Source organism: Mugil cephalus, chromosome 2 (genome assembly GCF_022458985.1).
Source record: "Mugil cephalus isolate CIBA_MC_2020 chromosome 2, CIBA_Mcephalus_1.1, whole genome shotgun sequence".
NCBI classification, from domain to species: Eukaryota; Metazoa; Chordata; class Actinopteri; order Mugiliformes; family Mugilidae; genus Mugil; species Mugil cephalus.
This window is the reverse complement of record NC_061771.1, coordinates 13,740,602-13,767,763: the sequence shown is the minus strand read 5'-3', so window position 1 is coordinate 13,767,763 and position 27,162 is coordinate 13,740,602. Positions and strand designations below refer to the sequence as shown.

General features: G+C 40.3%; 1 protein-coding gene across 1 annotated transcript in view; it reads right to left on the bottom strand.

The window, feature by feature from the left end:
• ctnna2 (catenin (cadherin-associated protein), alpha 2) overlaps positions 1-27,162 on the bottom strand; it is a 310,831-nt gene that overhangs the window by 203,700 nt on the left and 79,969 nt on the right. The window contains exon 7 of the mRNA XM_047579695.1: positions 14,260-14,463. Within this exon, the coding sequence (XP_047435651.1) occupies positions 14,260-14,463 (204 nt within the window). The remainder of the gene's footprint in view (positions 1-14,259; positions 14,464-27,162) is intronic.

The window sequence follows — 27,162 nt, the reverse complement described above, 5'->3', positions numbered from 1 at the left end:
GTCTCTTTTGATGTCGTTTTCCAGCCCAAAAGGAAGGAAAATGCAAGTGATTTTTTGGCATTTAAATCGAGCAATAAAACTTAAAAAAAAATAAAAAATCAATAATGCATTATAAAAGAACAGACGAGAACTGGGTGTCTACAAAGTACATGATCTAAGAGAACAACAATCTATTTCTTTCAAAGGTCACTAAGCTATAAAGCTTGCTCCAACAGCACAACTCCCTCTCATTCTTCCCTGACACTACAGTCACTCATATTTTCCCAATATTTCTGGGACTTATCACCCAGAAGCCATGAAAAGCCATTTTAGACCTTTTCTCCCTCTAAGTAATCACTTTATTAGTGACACAAAGATGAGTTTGTGCTGTTATATGGATCCAGGGGGTGTAATGAAATTTGACTCCACTGTGGAATAACAATAAAATAAAAAGCGGGAGTTGACTAAGGATCAATATGATATATACTCTATCTGTTTGCCTGTCTCGCAATGAATGTCACGGAGTTACATGGTAGCTTTGAAGTGATTAGTTAATACCAAATGAAAATGAATCATTTCTTTGTGTCTTTAAACTAAATGGAACTAATCACATTAGAGAAAATACAAAAAAGCATTTCACAAGCTTTTATTCTAGCCTGCATTCCTGAAAGAGAGAGGAAATTATAAGACTGGTCAGCAATAGTGGTTTAAAGCAGAGAATGAAGGACTGTCTTAAAAAAGTTTTGTTTCTTTTTTGACCAATATTACAATTATTATTATTATTGTTGTTGTTGTTATTTTCATTATTATTATTATTATTATTATTATTATTATTATTATTATTATTATGATAATAATAATGATAATAATAATAATAATAATACAAGCTTTCTTCAAGATCGTTTCAAGAGTTTGATGTGAATTTTTGTGTTAAATTCATTTCTACCCAGTGGATACATTCTGTCCTTGTATTGTGACCTTACACATACATTTCATTCCATATCCAAGTTCCTCTACCCATAACCCACTGCTGTCATTCATTTATCTCCGCCTTTCTGGTTCCTTCAGTGGGTTACACAGAGTCCAGGGCAGAGAGATTGCTATGGAATTTAAATGACATAAAACTACAACAACTTGCAAACAAACTGTCTGACGAACATCTTCTGTTAGAATTGCATGAACTGATCTCAACATTGCTCTACATCACGGTGGCATGGAGTCTGTTCAGATTATGTGCTTGTACCTCAGAAACAATGCCGAGGAAGGTGTGACAGCTCTTGAAATAGCCATTTAACTGGCTTGTGGAAATTGGCTCATGGAAATTGACCACAATTCGTATGACGGTGCGGTAACGTCAAGTAGGACCATCAACCTTAGAGGCATCTAAGGAGGTTGGAGGTGTATGGGTGGCCCCACTTACACACAGGACGTGCACTCTTCTGTCACATTTTGAAGCTGCTTGGTTGAGATTGGAATAGATGGTGGTTTGGGTTTCGTGGTAAAGGCACAACCATTACTGCCAATATAAATACATAATTTCCATGTCAAGCTCTGCGTCACAAAAACTATTTGTGTCCAATTAGATGAATCCCCTTCAATACATTTGACTTGGCTCAGTGGCCAAGAAAGTGGAGTATGACCATTTAATCGATTGTGCTGACTAATACCAAAGCATTTGGTGGTGTTACTTGGAATAGTATCCTGGAATAGAATACATTACTGCTCAGTGCAACGAGTCGAATCCCTGTATGACTAATCCCGTTTTCCTCAGAAACAGCTGTTGATAGATAGACATGTGCAGGTCTCGGCTTATTTACATAAAATGAGGGATTGACTGTTCTACAACAGGGCACTAAGACTGTCAATAACGCCTGAATAATGTAAAGAGCAGGCGACTATCCCTTCTAGACACGCAAGTTCGCATTTGCACTTACACAAGGCTTTGCACGCAGACACAGACAGAGACGCAGAGAAGGACACATTAAAAGGTGCAAAGGTTACACACAGGACCCTTTTTTCATGCAAAATGTGGCTTGACTGCCTGATTTCCCGAAGCATTTAGCCCCCCGCATTCATAACCCAAACATATGTAGCAGCTAATGCAGTTAGAGTCCAGGTCTTTGCTTCCATGTCTGCTCACTTAATGATATTAGAGTTGATTCTATAGTTTGATCCAGCTATCAATGTCAATCATGTTAGCACTGCTCAAGGCAGCAAGCCCTTGAGGGGGATTGGCATTGGAGGGAGGAGGAAAGAGAGGAGAAGGGCTGGCAGCTTTGTAATGCAATAGAGCTGCCAGATCTGAGAGCTTTTTATTACATTAATATGTTCCTGGATAATTCTATCCCATCTCCTAATATGACTTAGCCTAAAAACCCAATTAAAGTCTCATTTATCTGATCACCTCAATCGGAGAGGGTGACACAGGGGCATTCAGACAGACGTGCTGGTTGCTTTCTACCGCCTACAGAGTATTTTGTTTCTTTCCACTGAACAAAACATAATTGGAATAGAGAGTATGGTAAGAGGACTTCTATTACAGCTGCTAGGTGTACAATAAGCACGCAGATGCAAAAAGACTCCTTGACACTTGTTGTTATCATATGCATGAGGAGATGTTACACAGTTGTCTTCAATGACTTTAGCGCGTCATCAGCGATATAAATCCAGTCGCCATGTTGGAGGCACTCATCAAGGTAAAGGTGTTTTTGGCTTTACCAACTGGGCAGACCGTTGAAAAACATTTGGATTTAAAGGAGACGCTTGTGGTTAGCAAAGCTGAACCAGGATAGGCAAAACTCTGGTAAACATCAAAATTTGTTCAGCCCATTTCTTGTCAGGTAATTGAAATGTTGATAGCAGCAGCTCTTAAATAATTTTCTAATGTAATGATAATATTATAATTCATGTCCAGCTACCACATGTGGCATTGTTGACTTGTTTCTTTAGGTGACCTTTGCTGACCTGTCATTCCAAGACATGGCACCCAATTTGGGTCAATCTTTTCATAAAGGTCAGACTCTTTACATGGAATACAAAGAGAAATACACATTTAGCTCTACATTTTAAGAAGGTATTGCTACTGTAGCAGGCTGTAAATGAGTTCAGAATCAGATATAAGTGGTATAGTGAATTACTTTCTTATCATTACACTAATTACACTGATAGCTTCTGACATTGTTCTCCCTAATTTGTAATAACTTATGGCAATCTATAAAACTCCAAATGTTTTTTCACGGTCTGCCCGGTTGGTACAGCCAAAAAATATGGCAATAATTCAACATATTCCATGATCTACTTCAGTCCACGCAATTTGTTGACACGCTGTGAAAACTCTCTACATTTTAAGCTCTGTATAACATAGTGTGGATTGGAATAGAAACAGGTGAATGTTGGGCACCATTACGCTTCATGATTAAGTCAAATTGCCTTTCACATCAGTGGGATTTTTCTTGAAGATCTTGATTGTAGGGTTTTCCGTTGGCATTTTATTTCCAAACTAACAGAATTGTGCAACCCCAGGGCCTCTTCAGTCAGTCCAAGTGTTTGCAAGTACTTGCCCGGTGCTTTCCATGCACTCTTACATCTGTTCCAATTGTCTGTCTGTTCTAGCAAAGGGTGTCTTGAGAGCATGACAGGTTGGCCTGTGAACTCTGCTGTTTAGCTTTGTAGTCAATAGCTTTCTGGTTGGCCCAAGTGTTTCTAAAGGGTCTATTCACAGTACAGCCAAAGTGTCTCTATGGTCACTCAGATGCCAATCTGAGGGCAAAGGAGCACCTCAGTGTACCTCCGATAAACCCTTCTAGTTAGTCAATCAAATATCTTTACATTATCCCGAGCTAGCTTCTTATACATCTCATAAATAAGTTCCTATTTCTATTTCATTTTTATTTTTTCTTAAGACTTTTCCCAAGATGTTACACATGTACACAGTACCGTTTCCGTCATTGCAAGTGGAAAAAAGCTAGATGTGTTTAAATACACAAACACAGTTTTGCTTCATTAGCATTACTATTACTATACTATTACTATAGCATATTTTGTTACTGTAGCGATTAGTGGGTGGACTACTCAGTAGTAATACTTAAGTACCCAGTAGTCCCAACCAACAATTTCTGCAGATGCTTAACATATAGCATGTCTTGTTACTGAACTACTTGGAGGCTTTGATAGTAATTTCATTGTAAAACCATTCAAGGAAGTACATCCTTAATTACTTGAGTAGTAACAGTTTTAACTCTCAATGTAATATTAACGATTCCCCACATTGTTCTAATTTAGCAGCCTGTTAGCAGCTTGTCTAGCAGATTTTCGAAGGTCTGTGAGTCAAAATAACTATACGACAAAGGACAGGGGAAACTCAACAAGTCTTACTGTAACAAACGGAAATGCTACATAACAGTGGTGTGTAGAGAAGTTTCCTGTCAAATGTTGAAGCTGATGTAGCAGGAGAAGGGAGAGGTAGGACGGTGTTGGAGTTAGGGGTGGTGATGTTAGTGATTTTAAACAGGTGAGTCTGATTTTGAAAATGGAAAAAGTCAATATTACGGATGTCGGGTGGTAAAGGTGGCGATATGGAGGGGATCAGACAGGTATGAAGGGGTGAGGTTGTGGATAGCATTCAAAGTGTATAGATGGATTTTGAATTAAATTCTTTGTGTGACAGGGAGTCATTGAAGTTGCTTTGGGATGGTGGTGTTGGGGTGGCAAGAAGGCGTTTTGGTGATGACTCATGCAGCAGAGTTTTAAATCAGCTGAAGCTTATGGAAAGGCTTGTGTGGGACACCGAAGAGGAGAGGGTTGCAGTAATCCAGACGGGAGGTGACGAGACTGTGGACAAGGATGGAGGCGGTGCTGGAGGTGAGGGAGAGATGGACTCGGTTGATATCACGTAGGTGGAAGAAGGCAGATTGAGCGGTGTTATTGATGTGAGATTTGAATGATAGAGAGTTGTCGAGGATGACACCCAGACTCTTAACCTGAGGGAAGAGGGAGACTGAGAAGCTTTCGATGAGAAGGGGGTGACTTTGGAAAGTGCGGATGGGGCGCCAATTAGAAGAATTTCAGTTTTATCACTGTTTAATTTCAAGAATTTGGAAGTGAACCAGCATTTCATTTCTGATAAGCAGGCAAAGATTGTGGAGGTTTACTGAAGAGGTAGAGCGGGGTGTCATGTCCTGTAGTGAATTTTAAATTTATGGAAAATAGTGCAAAGGGGGAGGAGATAAAAGATGAAGAGAAGGGACCCTAGGACAGCGCTCTGGGGCATACCTGTAGTGACTTTTGGTAGTCATCTAATCATTATTACGTTTGTGGACATTATAAGAAGAAGAAAAAGCAACATTATCACTTCTGGGAATATGTCTGTAACTTTGTGACTAAATTTAGCTGTACTCCAATGGCAAGCACTGTCTCTGAAGCTAAAAATACAGCACCTGAGGAAACAGTGGAATAAGAAGTATGTATCGTGAATGTGAGGACTAAAATCTGGAGCTGAATAGCAAGGCTGACTCAGTATTGTGAAAATATGTATGTAGTACCCCATACATTCACAGAATAGAAAAGTTACAGAATATTAAAAAACTAAACAAAAAAAAAATCAGACGGTTCTCAAACTATGTGGTATACCTAGCCAATGTTTCACTGGAGATAATCTCTTTGGGCTTTGGTTTATCTATAAGCAGGTGGCTTTGCTCTCTCAGCAGATGATATTCACTGTGGGTCAGTTGCTTCTACCGTCTCCAAATCACACTCAGTCTGCAACTGTAGTGGTTGACATACAGGAGTCCTCCGAGTCTCCCAAGGCCCTTAAATAGACTTACAGTTTTTACCTAGGCCTTATGGTCAATCCCCTTCAGGGCCCATGTCTTTGAGCCAGCCTTCAATGGCTGAGAAAGCTAAGTTACTCAAAGCAAGCGGTTTGTTGGTGCACAGTGGATTGCAGCTTGTCGTGTGGTGCATTAGGTGTTGACAGATGGGAGGGAGTGCACGGGACACTGTGGGGAACCAATGATTTATTGCTGGGACTAGGACATTTAACGTGGTGTAAGCGCTGAGTCTGGAGGGACCGTGATGTGAGGACAAATGGGAAAAAAAGAGAGTAGAAAAGAAATAAAGGAAACAACTACAGAGATAGATGCTAAATTACTATTATGGCAAAACCTGCAAACAGTTTTAACAAGGAAATCATGTCTTTCTCTTGGAGTGATAAAAAAAAAACTCTTGGGCACAGGATCAACAAAATGGAGAGATGATGGGAATTTGCCAGATGTTAATCACATGTAAACCATACGCTTGTACCCAATTACCTGAACAAAAATACAAAAGAGAAAGAGAGAGAGAGAGAGCAAAGCAAAGCAACAAGTGAGTCAGGGAAAAAGGAGGGAGGAGAGCATAAGACACAGCAGGCATCAAAAACGTGGGCATGCACACATAAAGCCTGGCCAACATTACAGCCTCATGAATCGGATGAATCACTCCTCCTGCACAACTGAATCCTCATGGGACACATATCTACAGGTGTGCTGCGTATTGCATATCGGTGATTAGCAAAATCTGTTTCCTTATTTCCTTTTGCTATTTGCAGTAATAATGTTAGTAATATGATTTTATAAATTCCATTTATCACCCGCAGTGAGATTTAGCCAGTCCTGTCTCTGTGATTAGTCTTAATTATTTTCAAAGCTACGGGGTGTTTCAGCTCTTTCAGCGAAAGGAAGTGGAAATGCACTTACATAACATGTTATTTTCTTGTAAACTCAAACAGAAAACTGAGAAGCACATTTGAATATGCTTGTATTTGGGTTGAAATATATGACACTAACCATTCTTAGCTGTCTTTTGCACATGCGCACCCCGGACACTATCTGTTCAGACTCCTCCCCTCAGGCCGGCGATACAGAGCACTGTACGTCAAAACCACCCGGCACAAAAACAGTTTCTTTCGTACTCTGAGTAGTCACAGAGTATGTGACCATTCCCAGTTACTCTCATTACATGCACATACTACTGTTCAAACTCACTCTATATACTATAAGCACATGTATAGTTGTATATTCTGAAAGTCTAACTTATGTTGTGCAGTTCTTTTTCTTGCACCATTGAGCAAAGTGACTGGAGTCAAATCCTCGTATGTGTTCACATACCTGGCCAATAAACCTGATTCTAATTCTGATGGGATATAAGAATTGCTTAGTCTTTTCATTTCAAATGCTATAAGAAATCTCGAAGGTACAGGCCTGGGGTTACACTGGAACCTTGTGAGTCAGAAAGAAACAGGGATTAAGACCAAAAGCACCGTCTTCCTTCTTTTAGTCGTTTATAAGATTGAAACTGTGTAAATCTTTGAGTGACAAGAGCCTGAACAAAGACGTGGACACCAGACTTGTCTAGATTCCAGGAGAGTACGAAGGAGAATGTGGAAACTAGGACACGGTCATGTAATGAGCAAGCCGGGGTTAGTGGAGGAAAAAATAAAACAGGAGGAAAAGTGGTGCAGTTCCCTACAGGCTTCACCCTGACACTGTTTATATGTACCATTTTGTTAGACTGGCACAATAAGGAAAGACACAGCCAGGTGAATATCAGTAACACACTTGATTAGCACAGCATGTACATTGTGTGTGTTCTGTAGGTAAAAAGCAAATGAATTAATAGTAACACTGTATGTATTTTTGGTATAGTTAATCTAAAGAATGAATAATTAAAGTTAATTTATTACCTAACCTGACATAGACCCAAACATAAAATTAATGGATCGAAGTTGTATCCCAATACCTACTTCATCAGTGTCATCATTCCTTATACTCCCACAGACTTAATTTGCCTCAGAAACTCCTGTTCAGCTAAATTCAACCTCCTTGCGTCTGAGCACATCCAAGAAGCCAGGGGACAGAAGACGTATTGATCAGCTCTGCTTTGTTCTGCTCTGTTCTTTAAATCCAGACTTTGGTGAAACATGTTGCAATTTCATTACACATGATACTGAAAAAAAAAAGTAAAAAAAAGAAAAAGAGTGGGTTTGTTCTTGGCTGGTGGTGGCTTTGAGCAGTGTGTTGGTTTTGTTCCAGTAAGACGTATTTCCTTTAAAAGAATACATTGAGGAGAGACGGTGTAGGCAGCTGCCGGGTGCGTGGTTTATTCAGCCGGACTGACACTTCTCATTTGAGACGAGATGTCTCAGACGGAAGGAGACATGGTACAATGAAACACATGAGTGTTTATCACAGATTTTTGATCAGGGCGCTCTTCTCCGAAAACCCCTGTGTGCATCAACAGACCAAGTGTGGCAAAGTAAACCATCACTCCTCTGCATTTTACAACTGAAAACAGACAGTTGCAGAAGAGGCAAGCGGCGAACTGTCTAGTTTGTGAAGTGAAATAATGAGGGGCTTCTCACTTCTTTGTGCCACCTGTAAGACAAAGGCTTTAACTGCTTTTAGACTGTCCAAACAGCACTTCTTTTTTTTTAAGCATATAATGGCCTTTAGCCCAGGGGCTCACTATTGATCACCTTCTCTAGGAACCTTTGTGTGCTCAGTGTTGAGCAGATTTATCTCTCCTCCTTTCTTTTAGTCTTTGCTCCACCACTCTCATGTTCAGTGTTAAGGCAGTGGCGAGTAAAGGAAAGAGAGGTTATGATCCAAAGCAGACGGCAGAAGCCCATATAAGTGCACACACATTTTACACGACGTAATCAGTCAGCCCAATTGTTGATTGCGCATTCTACATGGCAACTCCCCGAGGAGCTGTGTTAGCAAGAAGGCCATCAGTCTCCCCCCTAATGATCGTCCCAGCTCACAACTCCCGTTTAGTTTTATGTGCCACATCCAGCTAACTGTGACATTTGTGTGCTTGCTATCACACTCCCTAAATCCTTCTCCCTGCCGCCAGCAGTCGGGCCGAGTTGCCCCCTTTCACCTGCCATGGCTTCTGGCTATGGCTATATTCTGCCCAAGCTCCCTTGACCCAAGCTGGTAATGCATTACTCCCCGGATCAATTGATAGATTGGCCCTGTCTGAGCTGCCGTAACTAAATCAGCTGCTCCTGATGATTCAGCACCAGCCAGGGAGCCGGGCCTGCTGTCACCAATCACAGATCACCAGCAGCTGAGACAGGTATGGACATTCTCCTGTCACTTGAACCTAATTTATAGCCAGCTACCACATTGATTAACCTTGTGCTGTGGTTCAAGCTTCCTATAAAAAATTTGTGCGCTGGGAGGAGGGAGACCGTATGAACGGGGAGGAGAAAACATAGAGGCGACTGAATGTTTACATTACTTCTGTAAACTTTGAACAAAGGGAAATGGAAACTGTCTTCTGCAGAACAAATGTGCTTCACAGACCAAGAAACTTCTGATATTTTTAGAGTTTTGGAACACATATATTTACACTGTATCCGAGGAACTCTGGGAATGTCTGAAAGTTGGAAGGCTGGACCGCTATTAGTCACAATCTCTTTTTATCTGCGTGGTATGTATTCAGAGGAACTGCAGTAATGAGGTGGTTCACAGATCGAATGGCGCCCGAGTCCAGTTTCCATTTGAAGCCTGTATGTCGTACTTAGCCCCAGTCTTATGCTGCCTTCAAATGGGATTTCCAAAAAAGACTGAAACAAGTGCAACTGCTCAGACGCTAGTCACAACACCCACGAGTGCTCCCACTTAAACCCTGCTCGTCTTTTAGAACTGTACAAGTGGATGAGTGGCCAAGCAACTTTGAGAAACTCTTCAAGTCCAGTTGCACATGTTTCAGCTTTTTTTTTCTGGATTGAATATGACCTGGATGACTGAGAGCCTTCACAGACATAGTCACGTATTATCCATTATCCATGCACAGGTTGTCTTTTGTTCTTAATCTGTAGGTCTTTACCATAGACTGCATGAAGATGGACAGCCAAACAGGTTCTTCAAAAGTGAAGGCAAAGCCAGTAGAGCTCCCCCTGGTGACAGGCTGCAGTACATATTAGAATGTCCACCTCACTCCATGTTAGTGGATGGGACTTGGGCCAAATTAAAACACTAAAATACACATCAAAGATATTTTTTAAAGGATGGTTTTGTGGTCATTTTAGGTAGTTCACATACTTTTGATGCATGCTCAAGTGTCCATTTTTTTTGAGAAGTTTCCGTTTAGTTATTTGACACTTTAGAAACAGGATGCCACATCATGATCACTACACGTTGCAATGCCAACTGTTCCATGAAGTGTTCCCATTAGACCTTGAGAGTTGGACAAAAAAAAACTAATAAATAAATAAGTATGTGTATAATCCATCATTTCCTTGAACTGGTAGAGGTAGACGAGTGCAGTATTAATTCAAGGAAAACACGAGTGAGCCTGGTGAAAGTGTGGGTGGGTCACCGATATCGTGGCTCCACTCTCCAGCTCCAAAGTCGCAAGGTGGCAACGCCCGTATTCCTGGAGTAATAGCTACAGTTTGGCTAATGTGAGGAAATGTGGACGCACTGTCCATATTTGTACAGCCCCCACCCCCTTGAATACATACCCCTAGTACTTTGTATTATTGAGCCAAAACACCAGGAATTATAAACAACTATACATCATCCCTGGGGAGTCTAAAGTGTCTCAGGTGATGATTTCTTATTTGAAGGAATAGATACAAATTTATTAAAAATTGGACAAATTGCCTTGTTGTGTATCACAGTAGTCAACACTGTCTCAATTTATGCTTGAGTAAAAACATCTCTAGATAAGGTCACATAAAGAAGACATTCCAGTTTTTGTCCAGTGTCCAGTTTACAGCTCCAGCGTGAATTAATCTGCAGTGAAAGCGAATTTAAGCGCCTGAATTATGTATTAAATAATGTACTCTGTGAACAGGCTTGGTAACAATATCCTCTATGTTGACTCTTAGCTGTTGATTTAACCTCATTGGGGATGCTGAGCTGGGAAGTGGAAGCATTCTGCTCTTTGTGTCTCTATGATTTACTCTGTTCTTTGCGAGGACAGCCAGGGGCTGTCAACAATCTCCCAGCTGTAGCCTCTAAAACACAACTCACGGGCCTAATGAACCAACGCACAATTACTTTAGCAAAAAGCTATCGTGCCTTTAGAGGGGGGAAAGGGCATCTAAGTGTTCATAAACACTCAAATGATTTTAGCTTTTTTCTAGTGTAAGTAAGAGGAGAAAATCTCTGTTGATTTAACACCATACTGTTTGAAAGGGAGGGAAGAAAAGGAGAAAAAGAGAAAAGGACAGTTGCACTGTTTCTTCCTCCACTGGGCCTCCCCACTGTGCAACTATGGCAACCGAGCCCAAAATACTGATAATATTACAGTAACTGCATGCCTAAAGATGTGTTAAAAATAAAGTCCTACACTTTGCGGTGTATGGCCATGTAACTAGCTCTTTGTCTTTGTGAGGATTTGAGACAAAGGTTTTTTTTTGCCATTTATATTTTCTAAATGAGAGGGAAATAATAACAGTTGTTTGTTTATATATAAAGCTTGGCTTAGACATCAAACGAACAAATGAAGTCATTTTCTCTAGCACTGATGCCACGAGAAACACATTATTTGACTGAGTATTACATCAAGCCCTTTGCTAGCAGGAGAACTGATACTGTGGAGATCAATAGACACCGGTTGGCCAATCACTCACTGGCCACAAATGACTCACTGGATCAACATCACGGGTAGAAGAAATCTAATGATGTGTCATTAAGAATTAATTTTGAGTTTGGAAAGAAAGCCACAAAGTTAAATAATGCAGGGTAGAAACACTGCGTCTGGCTGATTGTAACACTGGCTTTGTTTTTAATACGTGCAGTTAGAGAGCTGCTTTCAAGCAAAAGTGGTAAATTATGAGAAGATATACAGTAGTTTATAAAACTCTGAGCCCCTCCTTGAGACAACAGGAGCACTGACGCCATACTTCACGTCACCAGTTCATGTTTTTTAACCACTCGGGATCTCTTTTTAGAATCACGTAATGTTTTCTTAGACTAGGTGGTTCTGCCTCTACAGATGATGAAACTACATCAGGCTGAAGAGGACTTACAGTCCCATTAACAGATATATGTTGGAGCTATTTAAAAGATGGTAACAACTCCACAATATTCAAGTCAAACTAGTGGTTCTGTATAAACTAGACTGTCTTAGTATCCAGTCCCAGTGTAGAAATTGTGGTCTTTGTCTCCTCAGTGATGGTTTTGCTTTGGGAATGTTGACTGTATTTCAGCTTTACACGACCATTTCCTTCCATTACAAACCATCAATGCCAACACTTTCTTTCCATCCAGACACTTTGGCTAAAGTCTCTTTATGGACTGTTACTGCTCATACAACAGTTTACAGCCAAAGCTATATGATCATTTTGCTCCATGTTAACTCGTACAGAGTGCTTAACAATACAAACTTGTCTCCAATAGTATTTTAGTGTCTTTTAAGTTAGTCAGTGCTTATTCCCCTGATTATCATATTGCATATGTTGTACAAACAAAAACACATACACTGCAAGTTTTGATCCTATTTTTATCCAGGGACACTGCTACGCTAGGATGAAGACGAATGTGTGCGCGAGTAACAAGATAAAGCACATTACAGAATGTAGACTATAATATGAGTAGATTTGCCTCAGTGTGGAGGGATCACTTGATTTAACTAGACACCTGGCTCCTTCATGGCTCTGGCTCTGTCATTTCAGCACGGTTTAAGATTTGACTGACAGCTGCCGTGTACGTGGAGGTTAGGGTTTGGGTTAGGGTTAGCTGAAGCTGTCTGACAATATTAGGAGTTAAGTCGAGACATGAAAGTCAAGAAGCAGCCGCGCACATTAAATTAAAAAAAAAAAAAATGTCTTGCGGATTACTTTAAATGCATTTAAACCGTGAAGGAAATCCCCTCATGACTGGAAGTCAAGATTTCTCCTCAAGAGTAATAGACAGAGATATGCAGTAACACCCTGTGTCGTCCAATTCGGCAGGACAACACAACAAACGATGGGTTCTATTCAATTACCTGATCAGTGTCCAGTTGAGCCTAAATCCTGGAGTAAAAGAGACGAGCATCAAGAAACAAACTTGAGTTTTACTAATTTGCGTAACAAAAAAATATCACCCACATAGCTCTTTCCACTCCGGTGTACACATCCTCATACAGAGCATCCATTCTTTTAGATTTCGAGAATAATAAAAAAAAAAAAGTGTCCAAATACTTACAGCCCGCATTAAAGACAAGGTCTCAGATTATAAATGGTGAGCGAAGGAATTTTTCGCAACTAAACCAGTGACCGTCAAACATCGGCACGCGCCCCTGCAGACAAAGGCAGCACTGACCAGACCATTCATCTTAAAACCAAGCCAGATTTTTACACTTTTAAAAAAGGATAAAGGGAGATCAAACATTTAATAGATCTGACATTGGAAGTTTCAGAAATCTTATGAGCTCCCATTTTATGGCGCAGTCACAAAGTCCAACACAAAGAACTAAGTCATGTGTGCAAGGTCAATGGCAGCGCATCCAAGGGCCTCTGGTATTTTCGCTCATGTAGACGCGGCTCGCATGGCCAACTGTGCAAAAGTGGGGGGTGAATAAGAATATAAATCACACGTGTCTGATGATTAATCACGGTCTCGGACGGACGTGCCAGTCACAGTGCTGCATGTGATGGGGGGATGTAAAAGAACAAAAAAAAAAAAAACGGCTCATGAAATGGAGAGGAACAGTCCAAACCAGGACTGTCAGAGTCTCTGTGTGCGTACGTCCGCAGTGATTGTTTTCTGTCTTTCATTCAACACGTAGCATTGTTCTGCCTTTGCATTTATTGCCAAACCTGTGGAGTTATCAACAAGGCTGTGCGATGAAAATAGGCCAGATCCCCATGACATATATTCTCTGCACGTCACAGAGCCGAATCTCACCTTGCACTGTTTCATCTGCTCTCACCTTTGAACCTAGCGCGCTGCGCTCGGGGAATAAAAACACCAAAGGGATGAGATAAGTGCAATTGAAGGTGAGAAAATTATATTGTAGCACGACCTGCGCAATTTTCATTTTATTTTTTTGTTTTTTTTGCACTCTATGTATGTGCATATATCTGGTAATATAGATCACCACAGAACAGGGGAATATTTTTCGACAAGTGTTTGACAAGAGAAGTGAAAAGCATGAAGCGAGCCGTGACCGAAAGAGTCAAAGCCCCCTTTGTGTTGATTTTTTTTTTTTTTTTTTTTTGAGGCGTCAAATAGGTGCGAGCGCAGATGAGCGAGGCTAAAATTAGCTAATGAGTAATTAAGAATTAGAGGGGGTACTCACATTGTTCATGTACTCGCTCAACAAGTCTTGGAGGGCCTGCCGAACAGCGTTGCACTCAGCCACGATGCGCTCGCGCCGGTCGTCACGTGTGCATGAAGAGTCGGCCATTAGGGCGGCGCCGCTGATGATGCTCTCCAAGCGCTCCTCCAGAGAGGGCCTGAAACGAGCCTCGCTGAAAGTCAGGGGGTCCAGGATGATCTTGTTCTGTTAAGGAAAAAGAAAGAAAGAAAAAAAAAGGAAAAGGAGAAGGTCAGGACGGTAATTCAGGCCAAGATGAGCAAAAGCAAACTGCAAAACTGTACCCCGTGATAAGGTGTAATTCACTTTTTATCACAGGCGTTGATTATGACTGTGATAAAAAGCGAATTAGTGTGTGTAACATCATCCCAGCGATAGAAAAAACAACAACATTTGCTTGGAGGTAGTAATTTGTGAAAACAGATTGACGGCCGATTTAACAGGTCACCACTGTCACTGTTCTGTCCATCACCACCTAAGACCCGCACACATGTTTGATTGACCCAGAAGATCCTCATCTACTTTACCCCACAACACTTTCTTTGGGGCGGGTTCATTTCAGACTGGCTTCCAGACCAGATAAAAAAAAAGGGATATGCACTTCTTTTTGCATAACATATAATGTTTATTTCAATGGCATTATACAGAATATGGTTCTGATACAGATTCTAACAAAATGCTTACGTGCATGAACCACAAAAATCCTTAATATAAGATACCACAAACTGTCTCATCTTGAAATATAGCCTGGAGATATTCAGAGGGAAATCTAACAATTAAAAAAAGAAGAATTTGGGGCGGTGTGTAGCTCAGTCAGATGAACAACCACACCATGTGTTGAGACTATAGTTCATAATAGGTATATATGAACGGTTATGAACATTTGTCTATAAATATATTGAGATTTATGCATATTCTAGTGAGGATGAATCACTGTAACTATAAAAATGCTTCCATGACTAAGGAAGGAATAATAAAGGGAAATTAAGGAGGTAGCTTTGACGTACAGTCTGACCTTCATATTAACTCCTCAGCTTTTCTAACTCTGGTACTTGATGCTTTTATTTATTATTATTATTATTATTGTTGTTATTATTATTTTATTACAGACCTGTTAAGCACAATGTGAAACTACAGATAATCCTCTGCCACTTACGAAGTGAACACTGCAGTAATACAGCCATTTATTTAATGTTGCCTTATCTTGTTTTGTTTAATTTTGAGAGACGAGAGTTGCCATGGATCAGTAAATAGAGACACCAGTTCGTGAAGCAGAACAACAACATGTGCCTCGTAATTTGCTGGGAACAGTATTTTGTCGTATCACATTTCTATCGATTCACAGGGGAGCCTTCACCTAATAGCAATTTGAGTTTAGTCCTTCCTTCCTAGGGTTTAACCAAAACCAATTAAATAAGCAGCTTCTGTAGCTTCAGCGCCCGGCTCAATCAAAGATGCATTTCAATATCCGCTAAGCTTTAAATAAAATAAACATTCGCAGATAACTCTGCAAGGAAAAATCATTAAAATGTTGCTCTGTGGTGTGCATGATGACTTTGGCGAGTGGTGGGTAACAGTAGATACCTAAGGTATGGCGTCCGGTCGCTTTGCGCCAGTGTAATCCTGGGGTAAGGTGACAGAATGTCAATTTTATTTACATAGTCTCAATAACAATACAAATTGTCTCAAGGTGCTTTACAAAATCCAGCCTGAAACCTCCAGAGCAGCCTGAAGGCAGCGGTGGCAAGAAAAACTCCCTTTTACCAGGAAGAAACCTTGAGCAGAACCCAGCTCATATGGAGTCAACCACCACAAAAACATGTGAAGTAAGAGAGAGCGAAGTCACACAAGCTACTTTTCATCAGCAGAAAAGTGCGGTAAATACACGGTTGTGTGGGACATGGCAAGTTCCGGGCTACAGAAAAATCTACGTAAATGGCAAAGATGTTGGATTCGTCAACTTCATTCTTTAGTTGGCTCTTTCAAGCTGTTTGCCGGTAAGTCGGGTCAAGGTAAAGCATGCTGAGACGTGTTTCTGTGGAAAGTTTTAGTTTCTCTTAATTTGATGAAGTCAATTTTATTGCGGTTTTGTGATAAAACGTCCAGATCTTCCTCAAGGCTACAAGCATAGAAATTAAATTCAAACGAATGTTCTCATCAGTCAAATGTCAGTCGACCATTAAAGCATCTAGATCGCGTATGGGGTGTGGTCTGCATCTTGCAGTTTGTTTTATTGTATAGGACACACGCACACAAAAAAAGAGGTCGCACAACATTATGCATTGTACAGCTGGTAGCTCTCAGTAAATTCATACACTTGATGAACAAAAGAAAAAAATACACTGTGTTTCTTGTCTCCACTTGTTATGGGATGGTTCTGATGCTAACATCCCCATTAGAAATAAGAGCTTCATAAAAGGAAGAGGGAAACAACAGAGCTCAATGTGGAAAGATGCAAAGGGTAAAAATAACATGAAGGGAAGCTAAGATCATTCCCCGAAGACTCAAGTTAATTGTTATTCCACACAGGATGTCAGTTTGCAATTATCACTGCTAGTTGGAAATAGGCAGGGAAAAAAATGGGTAGTAAATGGTGGGCAGACAAAGGCTGGGAGCTTTTGATGGTAATTGGCTGAAGATTTCCCCCAAGAAACTAACCGGTACCCTCAATGAGCTTCATACAGTTACACAATATCTTTATTTTTGTCTTTGAAAGTCATTGTCGATTAACTTATTGCTAGCCGTGTACCTAGCTGACAAGAGCATACGTTCATTATTACATAGGATAAGATGTTACAATTCCTTGCGTCAAGATCCCAGGGCAAAACTAATTTAGAAGCCCAGTCCAACTGAAAACTGACCAGCAGGCTAGCAGTCAGCTAGCAACCAACAAGAAGACACCGGCTAACTAGCCTAGCCACACATTGTTGGGGTTTTCAAGTGGGCACCTCCCTTCACCGATGTTTCGTTAAGTTAGGCCCAAGAACCCTCAAGAAGGCTTAAAGCACATTCAATAATAATAAAGACAAAAACAAATGCTGTAATGGAATCAAAGATAAAAAAAAAGAAAAAAGAAAAAATCCACAAACAAATTAAAAGAAATTTAATTAAGATGAATCCAACATATTTTAGGATAAATGGAGGCAGAAGACGTTATCTTTCAGTCAGCACTACACTCATTCGCATCCGATACAAGAGCTGCCTCAACAGTGAAAATGACAATAATAATGTATATTTATAAATAGCACTAGTCCTAGTTCAATATAGAACACATATAATAGGCAGAGGGTCCCTATTTAACCTCTTCATCAGTTCTGGGTCCTTGGCCTGAAAACGTTGAAGACCCCTGAACCAGGGACTGAACTGCCAACCAAGCAATCAGTTACCCCACAGTTACCCCTATTACCATTTAATGATGGAGATGCTCTGATCTATATAGACTGTGATGCTGCATTTTGGACTATTTCAGTTTTATGTGACAATATTAGAGAATATAAAAGATAAGGATTAATTCACTATTTTATCCTTTTCAGCATTTGCTTTTAAAATGGCACTGAAAGGTTATGTTTCCTTGACCACATACTTTGATGAAATTAGAAGTAAAGTGCCTTGAGAAAAACAGTTGATGGTATCTTCAATAGCAGAAAAAGTACAGAAAGAGTTGACGTCATTAAAAGAGCGGGTGTCAAAGCCCAACCAATTGAAAATTATGTGGAAATGATGATGGAACTGTGATATTTCAGGGTTTTTTTCTGTTTCCAATTTATTCAGCTGGTTTTACACAAGTGGATGGGAAATGAATTTCAGATAATTGTGATAAGGCAATTATGTAGTAATTTGTGACAGACTCCAAATGTGTGAGCAAGCGTGGCCTCTTACTACCGTCTAAATCCTGAACTGTCTGGAAAAAGATACAAGTGTACCGTAGCGTGGTGAGAGGGCGGTTTCCACAGAGCTCACCTCCAGGTTACTGGCGTTTTTGTTCTTCAAGTTGATTCTAGGCCAGTCTGTAGGAGTCTGTAATTCTATGTGATTGTACCATTTGGATTTGACAGTGTATCAAGACCGGAGGCTACCTTATGTTTGTCTCGCAAAGGGTGGGGTTATTAATTTGACCCTACTTTGGGGCTTCAACTGCTGAGACGGGGCAAATGTCACATCAGCCTGCGTCAAATGTGCCTTCCAGGAGTTTCTGATATTTCATGACAACTATTTGTCTGAGAGGGAGGTTCAACAAAGTCTTGATCATACGAATGTATCGCCACCGGTGGCCCCATTCCAGGGTTCAAGGGCTGTTTAGTTGTGACCATTACTGTGTTTGACAAAGCACTGCCCACAAATGCCCAGGAGGGACATTAGTCATAACCCACTCTCTGATTGATTCACCTAATGAAGAGCACCTGTCTTCTACTGTCACATAGTGGAAGGTGACAAACGCAGCCTTGGAAATTTATGTGTGTGTGGTAAATAACAGCGGACTCATAAACTCACTTTAATGGCACAAATTAAAGTAAAAGAGGAAAAAATGCTACTATCAAACGAGCAAGTGAGTGAGAAGTCATTCACATAAAGTCTTGACCTTTACCTTACGGGTATGGGAAGGCCAAGAAAAAGTCTTGAATTTAATCCAATAGAAATGTTGTGGAAGGACCTGGAGCAAGCAGCTGTGAGGGAACCACATCCTCAGCACATCTCAGAACTGAACTGGATCTGTACAGAGGACTGAGCTAAAGCCACTGTACATGACTGATCAGCAGTTACCGGAAATGTTTAGTTGCTGCACTAGGGGATTACATCAGATATGTGTAAATGATTCATTTTCTTATATATCTAATAAATAAATAAATGAATACATGTGAAAATTCCTTGATGTTGTGAGTACTTTTTTATGCAGAGATGTAGAAAATTTCATAAGCTGCAAAAGCATTAAGTGGCACTATACGTGTAACGTACGTGTAAGATACAGTATGGTTGAGATTCACCTATCCATTAAGTCACCTGGAAGCGCTCCTGGAGTATGCTGAATATTTCAAAGGTGAACCTCTGACATGTTGTTTTATTTTGTAAGGTAAACTAGGTAATGCTGAATTTTTTATACGGAGACTTTTGATCTTTACAGGCAGCCATGTACAAAAAACAGCACTTGGTTTTACTCATTTTGCAGGGAAAGAGACGTACGTAAAAAAGACGTTTTCAAGAAAATATAAAGCACAAGCCTCAGAGGAGACGCAGTGAATGAAAGTCTACATTTAAGCATTTTATCACGGTAGCTTTTCTTGTATGACTGAGAGGATTAATTTTGTGTTGTTGTTTTAGTGGTAATATTTTTCATCAACCTGGAAAATGGCATTTCTTGATTGAAATGTTAAAAAAAAAAAAAAAAAAAACACCAATCAAATCACTAGATGAGATAACCACAGCTTTGCCACGTTGCAGGACATAATCTGGTACATGCAGCCTTATTTGGCACTCAGCCATTTCAAATCCCCTCACAGAAGGAAGCACAACTTGCATTTCCTCAAGAAAAACATTGCCTTTCCAAAAATTGAAGTAATTAATTAATTCATTCATTAATTAACAGTCAATTACACCAAAGCAGTTCAAAATAATTTGGACCATTCAACCGTGTGCAATTATGTTCAGTCAGAAATGATCTATTATAACTGGATTGCAATCAAACATTGCAGCCAACTGAATGACCAATTACTGTTTCTAGAAAAAAAAAATGCAGTTAAAGCAAAATTTCAAATAAAATGTCTGTTTCTGTCATCCAGGTCATGGGAGGCTACTGGATTTGTTAAGATTTTTCTTCAAAAGCATTTGAACCCCCATCCTAGTAGATTTTTCAGTTCTAAATGGCTGATGGGGAGTCATTTTGGCTAACCCTAACCCTAACCCTAACCCTAGGGTTAGGGTCAGGGTTCATAGTCTTAACAATGTCATCACATAAGCCCAAACGGTAGAGCAGCACAGTGTGTACATTAGCTTTGCATGCATGCACAAAGCTTGAATGAATTTATTTAAATGTGGTCTGAGTAACTGACCAACACTCACTGGCATAGGCAGTTCTTCTTCAAATCTGGAGAGAGTTGTGCTTGTTCTGTAAGTATGTGCATGATCATGTTCACCATTAATACCCTGGTTCAACCAGTATATAAAGTAGACTACAGAACATGTCGCCAGTATAGATCAAGCCTACGCTGCCTTTCGAATTAATTGATAGTTGTATCACATACTATTGTTTATTCAGTTTGCTACTTCAGATTGAAGCCGATCATACACTAAACTATTAGTGAAAATCTTTTTAAGGTTTTGGGGACAATGAGTTTCCTTAACTTCTTACATATCAAATTCTCTTAAGCACAATACACGCTACAATCTGAGTCAAAGGCTTTTATGAGCTTAGCTGATTAGTAAAATGCTGTGTTTGCCAAGTTGTATCTGAGATTTATTTTAGCTTTTTATTTAACTGTGGTTTCTGTCGTATCAGAACCTTGGAGGACGTAGCCAAACTGTCAGGTGTTACTATGTGTTAAGACTCTTTCAGAGTTCTGCGGGACCTGGACACCGTACCCTACGCACTCATCCTGTACCAATGCGAGCCATTTATACTTGTCTCTGTAACAACGCCACCCAAACACTAGTCAGCGACGGTGTCTTTTTAGTCAGTCAGGTTAATCGTTGTTTTTCCTTCCTGCTTCACTTTCACAAATGTTTGTATGTCCGAACCTCCCCAATTTCCTTTCCTCAATGTGTCTCATCATTATTGATCAAAAGCAATCAATTTGAATTTTGCGGAGATGGAAAAGCAGTTGGAAACAGTAAAGCGGAACAACGCAATGACCAAGTGGACCTTAACTTTCTGTGTCAACTTAACGCAGAACTCTAAACAGCCTATTACGGCCTGAAAATGTTTAGATTTTGATTGCAAAGCTGAAAATGTAAATGAAAGATTTTTTTTTTTCTTTGGCAAGTGATCTTGCTATGATCTGAATAACGCCTGACAAGGCGCCCATTATCAGGAATTAACCGACTCCAGCGTCCACTTATTGCTGACAAGGGGAACGTCTTTGGAAATTAAACATTATAATTTACCTGACGTATCAAGGGTGATTAGGATGTATATCTGACATGGAATGATTTAAAGGCATGCAAGCATATGACCAAAATTGGGATTAACATAAAGAAGTATGAAGAGTCGTTTATTTGGGATGAGATACAGAAGCGTGGCATTCAAGGAAATACAGGAAATACCACGTTTTATTTTTGGAACATATGTTCTCGTCTGTAATTGTCTGCTCTTAGTTCATGGTAGGGGGGCAATATAAATTATTAAGTTGAGTGGCATTGTCCTTCCTGTTGTACCTGCATGTTGAGTAGTAAATATACTTTGCTACAGAATGCAGCAAAATGTCCCCTGAATGGTAAATATACCGCACAAACATGCATTCTTAAATAATTAACGAAGACAAGAAAAGTGGGCCAATTGGAGAAGAGAATGGAAGAGACACATGAATTAATAAAACAGTGTGACCAGCAAGAAACTGAGTGCTGTATTTTTATTTTATTTTTTTTAAATACTGAGTGTGTGGTCCATTGAATCCATTTTTTTTTTAACAATGAAGCCTCCCATGCGCCCGATCGTCCGCCCCATAAAACACATACACAGACACACGCTTGTTGAAGCTTAGTAAAAACATAAACAAGGCTGGAATTACTGTACACAAGTTAATTAGAAGTTGACTGAACAAAGACTAAAGCCGTCACAACTGCCAGCTGGGACGCACACAGTCAACAATCTGACTATTCTCTAGATGTCTCGAATCTGTTTGTGGAACTGCAGCATATGAATATTTTGAGCAATGCTGTTTACTCCGGAATGAGGTGAAGGTGGAGTGGGAAAATGCAGAAAGCTAGATGGATGCACAGAAGTGGTAAGTACGCGCACTAGACACGCAGAACCACTTGCCCATTCACATTAGGATGTGAGACAATCCCTAGTGGTCAGGACGTCTCGATTATTGATTGAACTCTCATCCTGCTGGTTTAATTATGTCAGGTTTTAATGTGACCCGCCAGATCTGATGGGAAATGACCAAGTGTTTGCATATAATCGACCTGATTAGGGAAAAGACATAGCACTTTTCAGCAGGATCACCATTTTTACACAATTTTAACAAATTTTGTTCTATTTGGACAAGTCTCGCCCAAGATACGAAGGAAATTCATATTCAAATTCATGTCGTTTCAATGTTTATACCATTCAGTCGTCGGCGTGCCTTGTGTGGTAACAGTGCGCCCGATTCATAGCAAGTGTAATTTGTTCCCCTGGGTTCGCGCTGCTCGATATCACATTGCTTCCCCATTTTCTGTTTGTTGCCATGGCACATTTGCTCAAACTGTGAAATAGTGCGAGCAGACAAAATGATGCCTCAATTCAGGAGAGTTTCAATGGCAGAGCAATGATTTTTTGTTTCCTCTTCCTGGCTCAGAAATATCTTCCATGGCAGCTCTGGAAACAGAACTAAGAAAAGTGTCTCCATCCATTGTCTGCATCGGGTCTTTGTTGCCATGACAACCTCTGAAACGGTATGATAAGGCATATTTTGTTGCCGTTTGCGTGATTTGTTTTCTCTTTCTTTCTTCCGACACACTCAAGTACCAACTGAAGGTCACCTGCCTTGGAACAAATGAATGGCCATGCAATATGATGAGTAGTGCAATAGACCTGAAAAGGCAATCACCAAAACTGTGTACTCTAAAATAATATGATTTTCAGCAGCGATGCCCGTGATATTCAGGGTATGATATAGCTTGTATTCAAAACTCGTGTGCGTGGCCGAATGTTTATTAATGTAGCAGATGCACGTAGACAGAGTCATAAATCATACAGTACAGTAGTATAATAAAGCCAACAAGGATGCTCGCTTGGCCAGGTAATGGTAGCTGGAGCGGTGCCCGGTCTCCCTGGCAGCAGACTGTGGCTCTGGACCGACAGTAAACTGCAGGGAAATATTAAGTCGGGAGGTGGGTTTGATTGAGAAACAGGGTTTGGATCGCTTGACAGTTTTAAACAGTTCATTGCTTCTGTGACTTTGTTTACTGGCACATCAGTATCTTATGAGGTTTATCTTGGTTTTGATTGGATTTAGGCTAGTACATGGGAGAATGTCAGTATTTTCATACCTGTATAGGTATTAGTATCCAGATTACTAATTGCTGAGATTACAACACAAGCAGTAATGAATATAGCAGGGGCTATTAATAATAATCCAACTTTGTCCCTGGATCAAGCTTGGCACAATTACGTGGCCAAATCTCCAATGTAGCTTTGGCCACGTAAGAATGTGTCTGTAGTGTTTTCCACTAACCTGACTTGCTCCACTGGGAAACCAGTCTGACTACTACAGACATGGACCGCAGAACAGAACTGCTGCCTTTTTCCAACTAACGGGCCAAGTATTCTTTCATTACTGAACAACCACACTTCTTTGTCCCTTTGCATCAGTCACTTGGCTGAAGGCTGTATACACCAATGACATAAACACATGTACGGTGAAAAAGGAGTGAGCTACCTTAAGTTAGGGAAAATCCAAATATATATATATATATATATATATATATATATATCCGACAGCATATTATACAGTATAACCTCATGGCCCAGGCCTCAGCTATGTGCTTAATCCCTTACGTGTGATCCTGTGCGATTACACATAGGCACTAGTAGTTTAGATGCTGCACTTTCCTCGTTCTGTTGAGCTCCTTACGGGTTTTGCTTCGAATAGGTTTTCCAATCTAGGAGGTTCACACAAGTCAAGCAAAAAAAAAGTGACATTCACCGAAAAGCGAGTAGTCTTCATCCCCGATATCAGGGTTCCTTTTAAAGGATTCCACTGAACATGAAGGATTTCTCGAAAAACAGAATACAGGCTTATCCAGGTTTGTGAAGTCAGATATGATGTTTACATGCACAGAAAAATGAGATACTTAACCAGATGAATGAAAAGGTTGCTATTTACAGTGTAATATAATTATAATATATTAATATAATGTTGTTGTTTTTTAAAAGTCATTGTTTTTTTGTGTTTAACAAATTTGCTCGGATATAATTTAATTTGTGTTTTATTAAATTAAGCGTTGCATTTTAAGTGACTGTTTTTAAACAACATTCCCCTCAATATCTTAATGACTAAGCGCTCTTAAGGCACTGTTTTTCTGCCGAGATTCCCTGTAGTTGAAACCATTAAGGCCAGTGTGCAAACGACACGTCAAATGAAGCTTTTAGTGAGAGTTTAAGCAGCCAGACAATTATCATTGTAATTTCCCGATCACCCCAGGTCTCTGCCTCTCAGTTATTATCCAAGGAACTCCCTGGTTTGTGTTAGCGCAACCATCTCTCAAGCAGTGATCATCCAGGCTATTTAACTACCTCGCCTGTTGCTGTCGTTTAGTAGTAGGTCACTTTACCCCTTAACACTGCTAGGGTCAAAAGCCCAACTGTAGCTCCCTGGAGGAATGGCAGAAGATTTAAATACTTAGTACTCAATGTGTTGTGTTTTCCTTCCATTTTTTTTTTTTTAATTTAGTTTTTGTTAATGTATCACAGTTGCCTAATGATAGCCAAAGATATGCTGTGACTGTTGACTGCTGGTAAACTATCATTGAATTAAGGAGTTCATTAAGCACTTTGTAGGTTTAATTGTTTGTGTTATTTATTTATTTATTTATTTAGTGACAATCATCTATCAAATGTGCAGCTGCTCATCTGACGGCACTGTCCAGTTGTTTAAAAGAGGACACATCCTGGGGGTCATCAGCAAAGGCACACCTGCCATCTTCCCCACTAATCTCATTTGATGTGTTCAGGAGATACGTGGAATCAATGTTTCTGGAAGTCAGTCTGTCCCGTCATACCCGAGAGTCCAGTAAATAAGGAGATAATGACATCTTCGTAGGTTACAGAAAACCACATTTTTTTTTATTTTTTTCATTTTTATCCCCTTGAAAAAAAAAAAGAGAGGACAACCGACGAAAGCCAACGTCTATGAGTTTAGGACACAGACAGCACGTTCTTAATGATGGGACACATTACTCCAAAGTTAATTGCGTAAAGCTTAAACATACACCGATCAGCCACAACATTAAAACAGTGGACCCTGGACCCTCAGAAGGTCCATGTCCATTCTCTGATGAGACAACTGTGAGGGAGACCTTTTATTAAAGGAAAATGGTCATAATGTTATGCCTGATCGGTGTACCTTACCTTCAACAAAGAATGTATAGCATTCTTTACTGAAGGTAATATGTATTCGGATACACTAAATATACATTAAACGTTTAAATAAATCTAAAGTTATTTTTAAGTTTTCAGTCTGTAAAAATTGCAATCGAGTTGGAAAAAAACAACAAGACAACTTAGAAGATTAAAAAAAAGGCAGGTGAATAAACGAAAGCCTCGCAGAAGACAAATTGTACAGCTGGCATTCACTGAGGAACTGATACCAATCTTCAGATTTTATGTCCCTAACAGAAACTCATTGTTGGAAGTGGTGGTGATTATGTCTGCCTTCTAACAACAGCAAACACAACAAACAGCAATGAAGCGCAAAGGCAGCGACTGCACATCAATCAGTCTGCCGAGATTCTTGGAGGCCACGGCGGCGCTGGAGGTGAAGAGGCGATTAACTGACCTCTAGCCCAGGTTCAGTGATTCTGTGTCACCCATGATGTCTTGTTACAGGCTGAAATCTCCCCCTCGCACTCAGAAGCAACGGCTAAACACCTGTAACAGTGTCCTTCACAGTTTAGCCGGGACCATAATGACAGTAAGTGAAAGCACAGATAGTGCCACACTTGCCAGCTTTCACGGAAAGAACAGCGGGAATAGAGAAGATAATAATGGGATATTGCTCTTTGTGTTATCTCCAGTCGCTCATATTCACCCATGCTCTTCGCACATTAACCATTAAGAATACCTATAGAATTGCCTGTTTTCATAGCTATCATATACAAAGACCTTTATATCACACGCGCAGGGTCACTGCATGACATTACCTCCTCAGCTGGAGGGGGGGCTGGTGTGCTGGTATGAACTCCAGGCTGTGACTGCCTACAGTACACCGTAATGAGGGGAGCGTGATCTCGGAGTGTAAAGTAAAGTGGTGTATAATGTTCCGTGCCTCCAGCTGAGCGCAGCGCAACAAATACGCAGCTGTTGAAGCCTGCACTCCGGTGATGCACATTATATAGGTGGCATAGAAAATTGAGAATGCAGAGATAGTAGATGACAATGCAGTTTATCCCTGGCTACGGCCCTGAGATCCTGTGGAGCTGTAAAAGGTAATAGAAAATGCATTGTTACATGTCGGGAAAAGTCAAGCAGACTTCATTTTCAAGGCCACTTCCTCGCTAATAGCAACATGCCTCCACTCTCAACAGACTAGAGAGGAATATGCCACAGAGGTTTGCGGAGGTAATTATCGCCACCGTGCCTTACCTACTAATCCCCGTTCATTAACCACTGTTTACTGCATGTACAATAGTTAAAGTAATTACAAATTACAGGGATGTAAAAATACAATTATCATTTTAATTTATGTTTCTTGATCGTCTTTGCTCTGTGAGGACTCGCTGTGCAAGAAAGGAGGTTGGAAAGAAAAAGAGGAAATTATTAATTTCTCAGTGGGAGCTTGAGTAGGCCTTCTCATATGCTCCGACTGATTCCCCTGTGTCTCGATGGAGTTTAAGACCACTCACAACACCGCGAGGTGTCTAAACTTCCACGGAGACCCAGGGATATTGCATTACACGCTGCAGACACACTCCATCTCGGTAGCCGAAGGTGTTGCCATGACACCGTCTGTATCTTGGCGTGCTATCGGA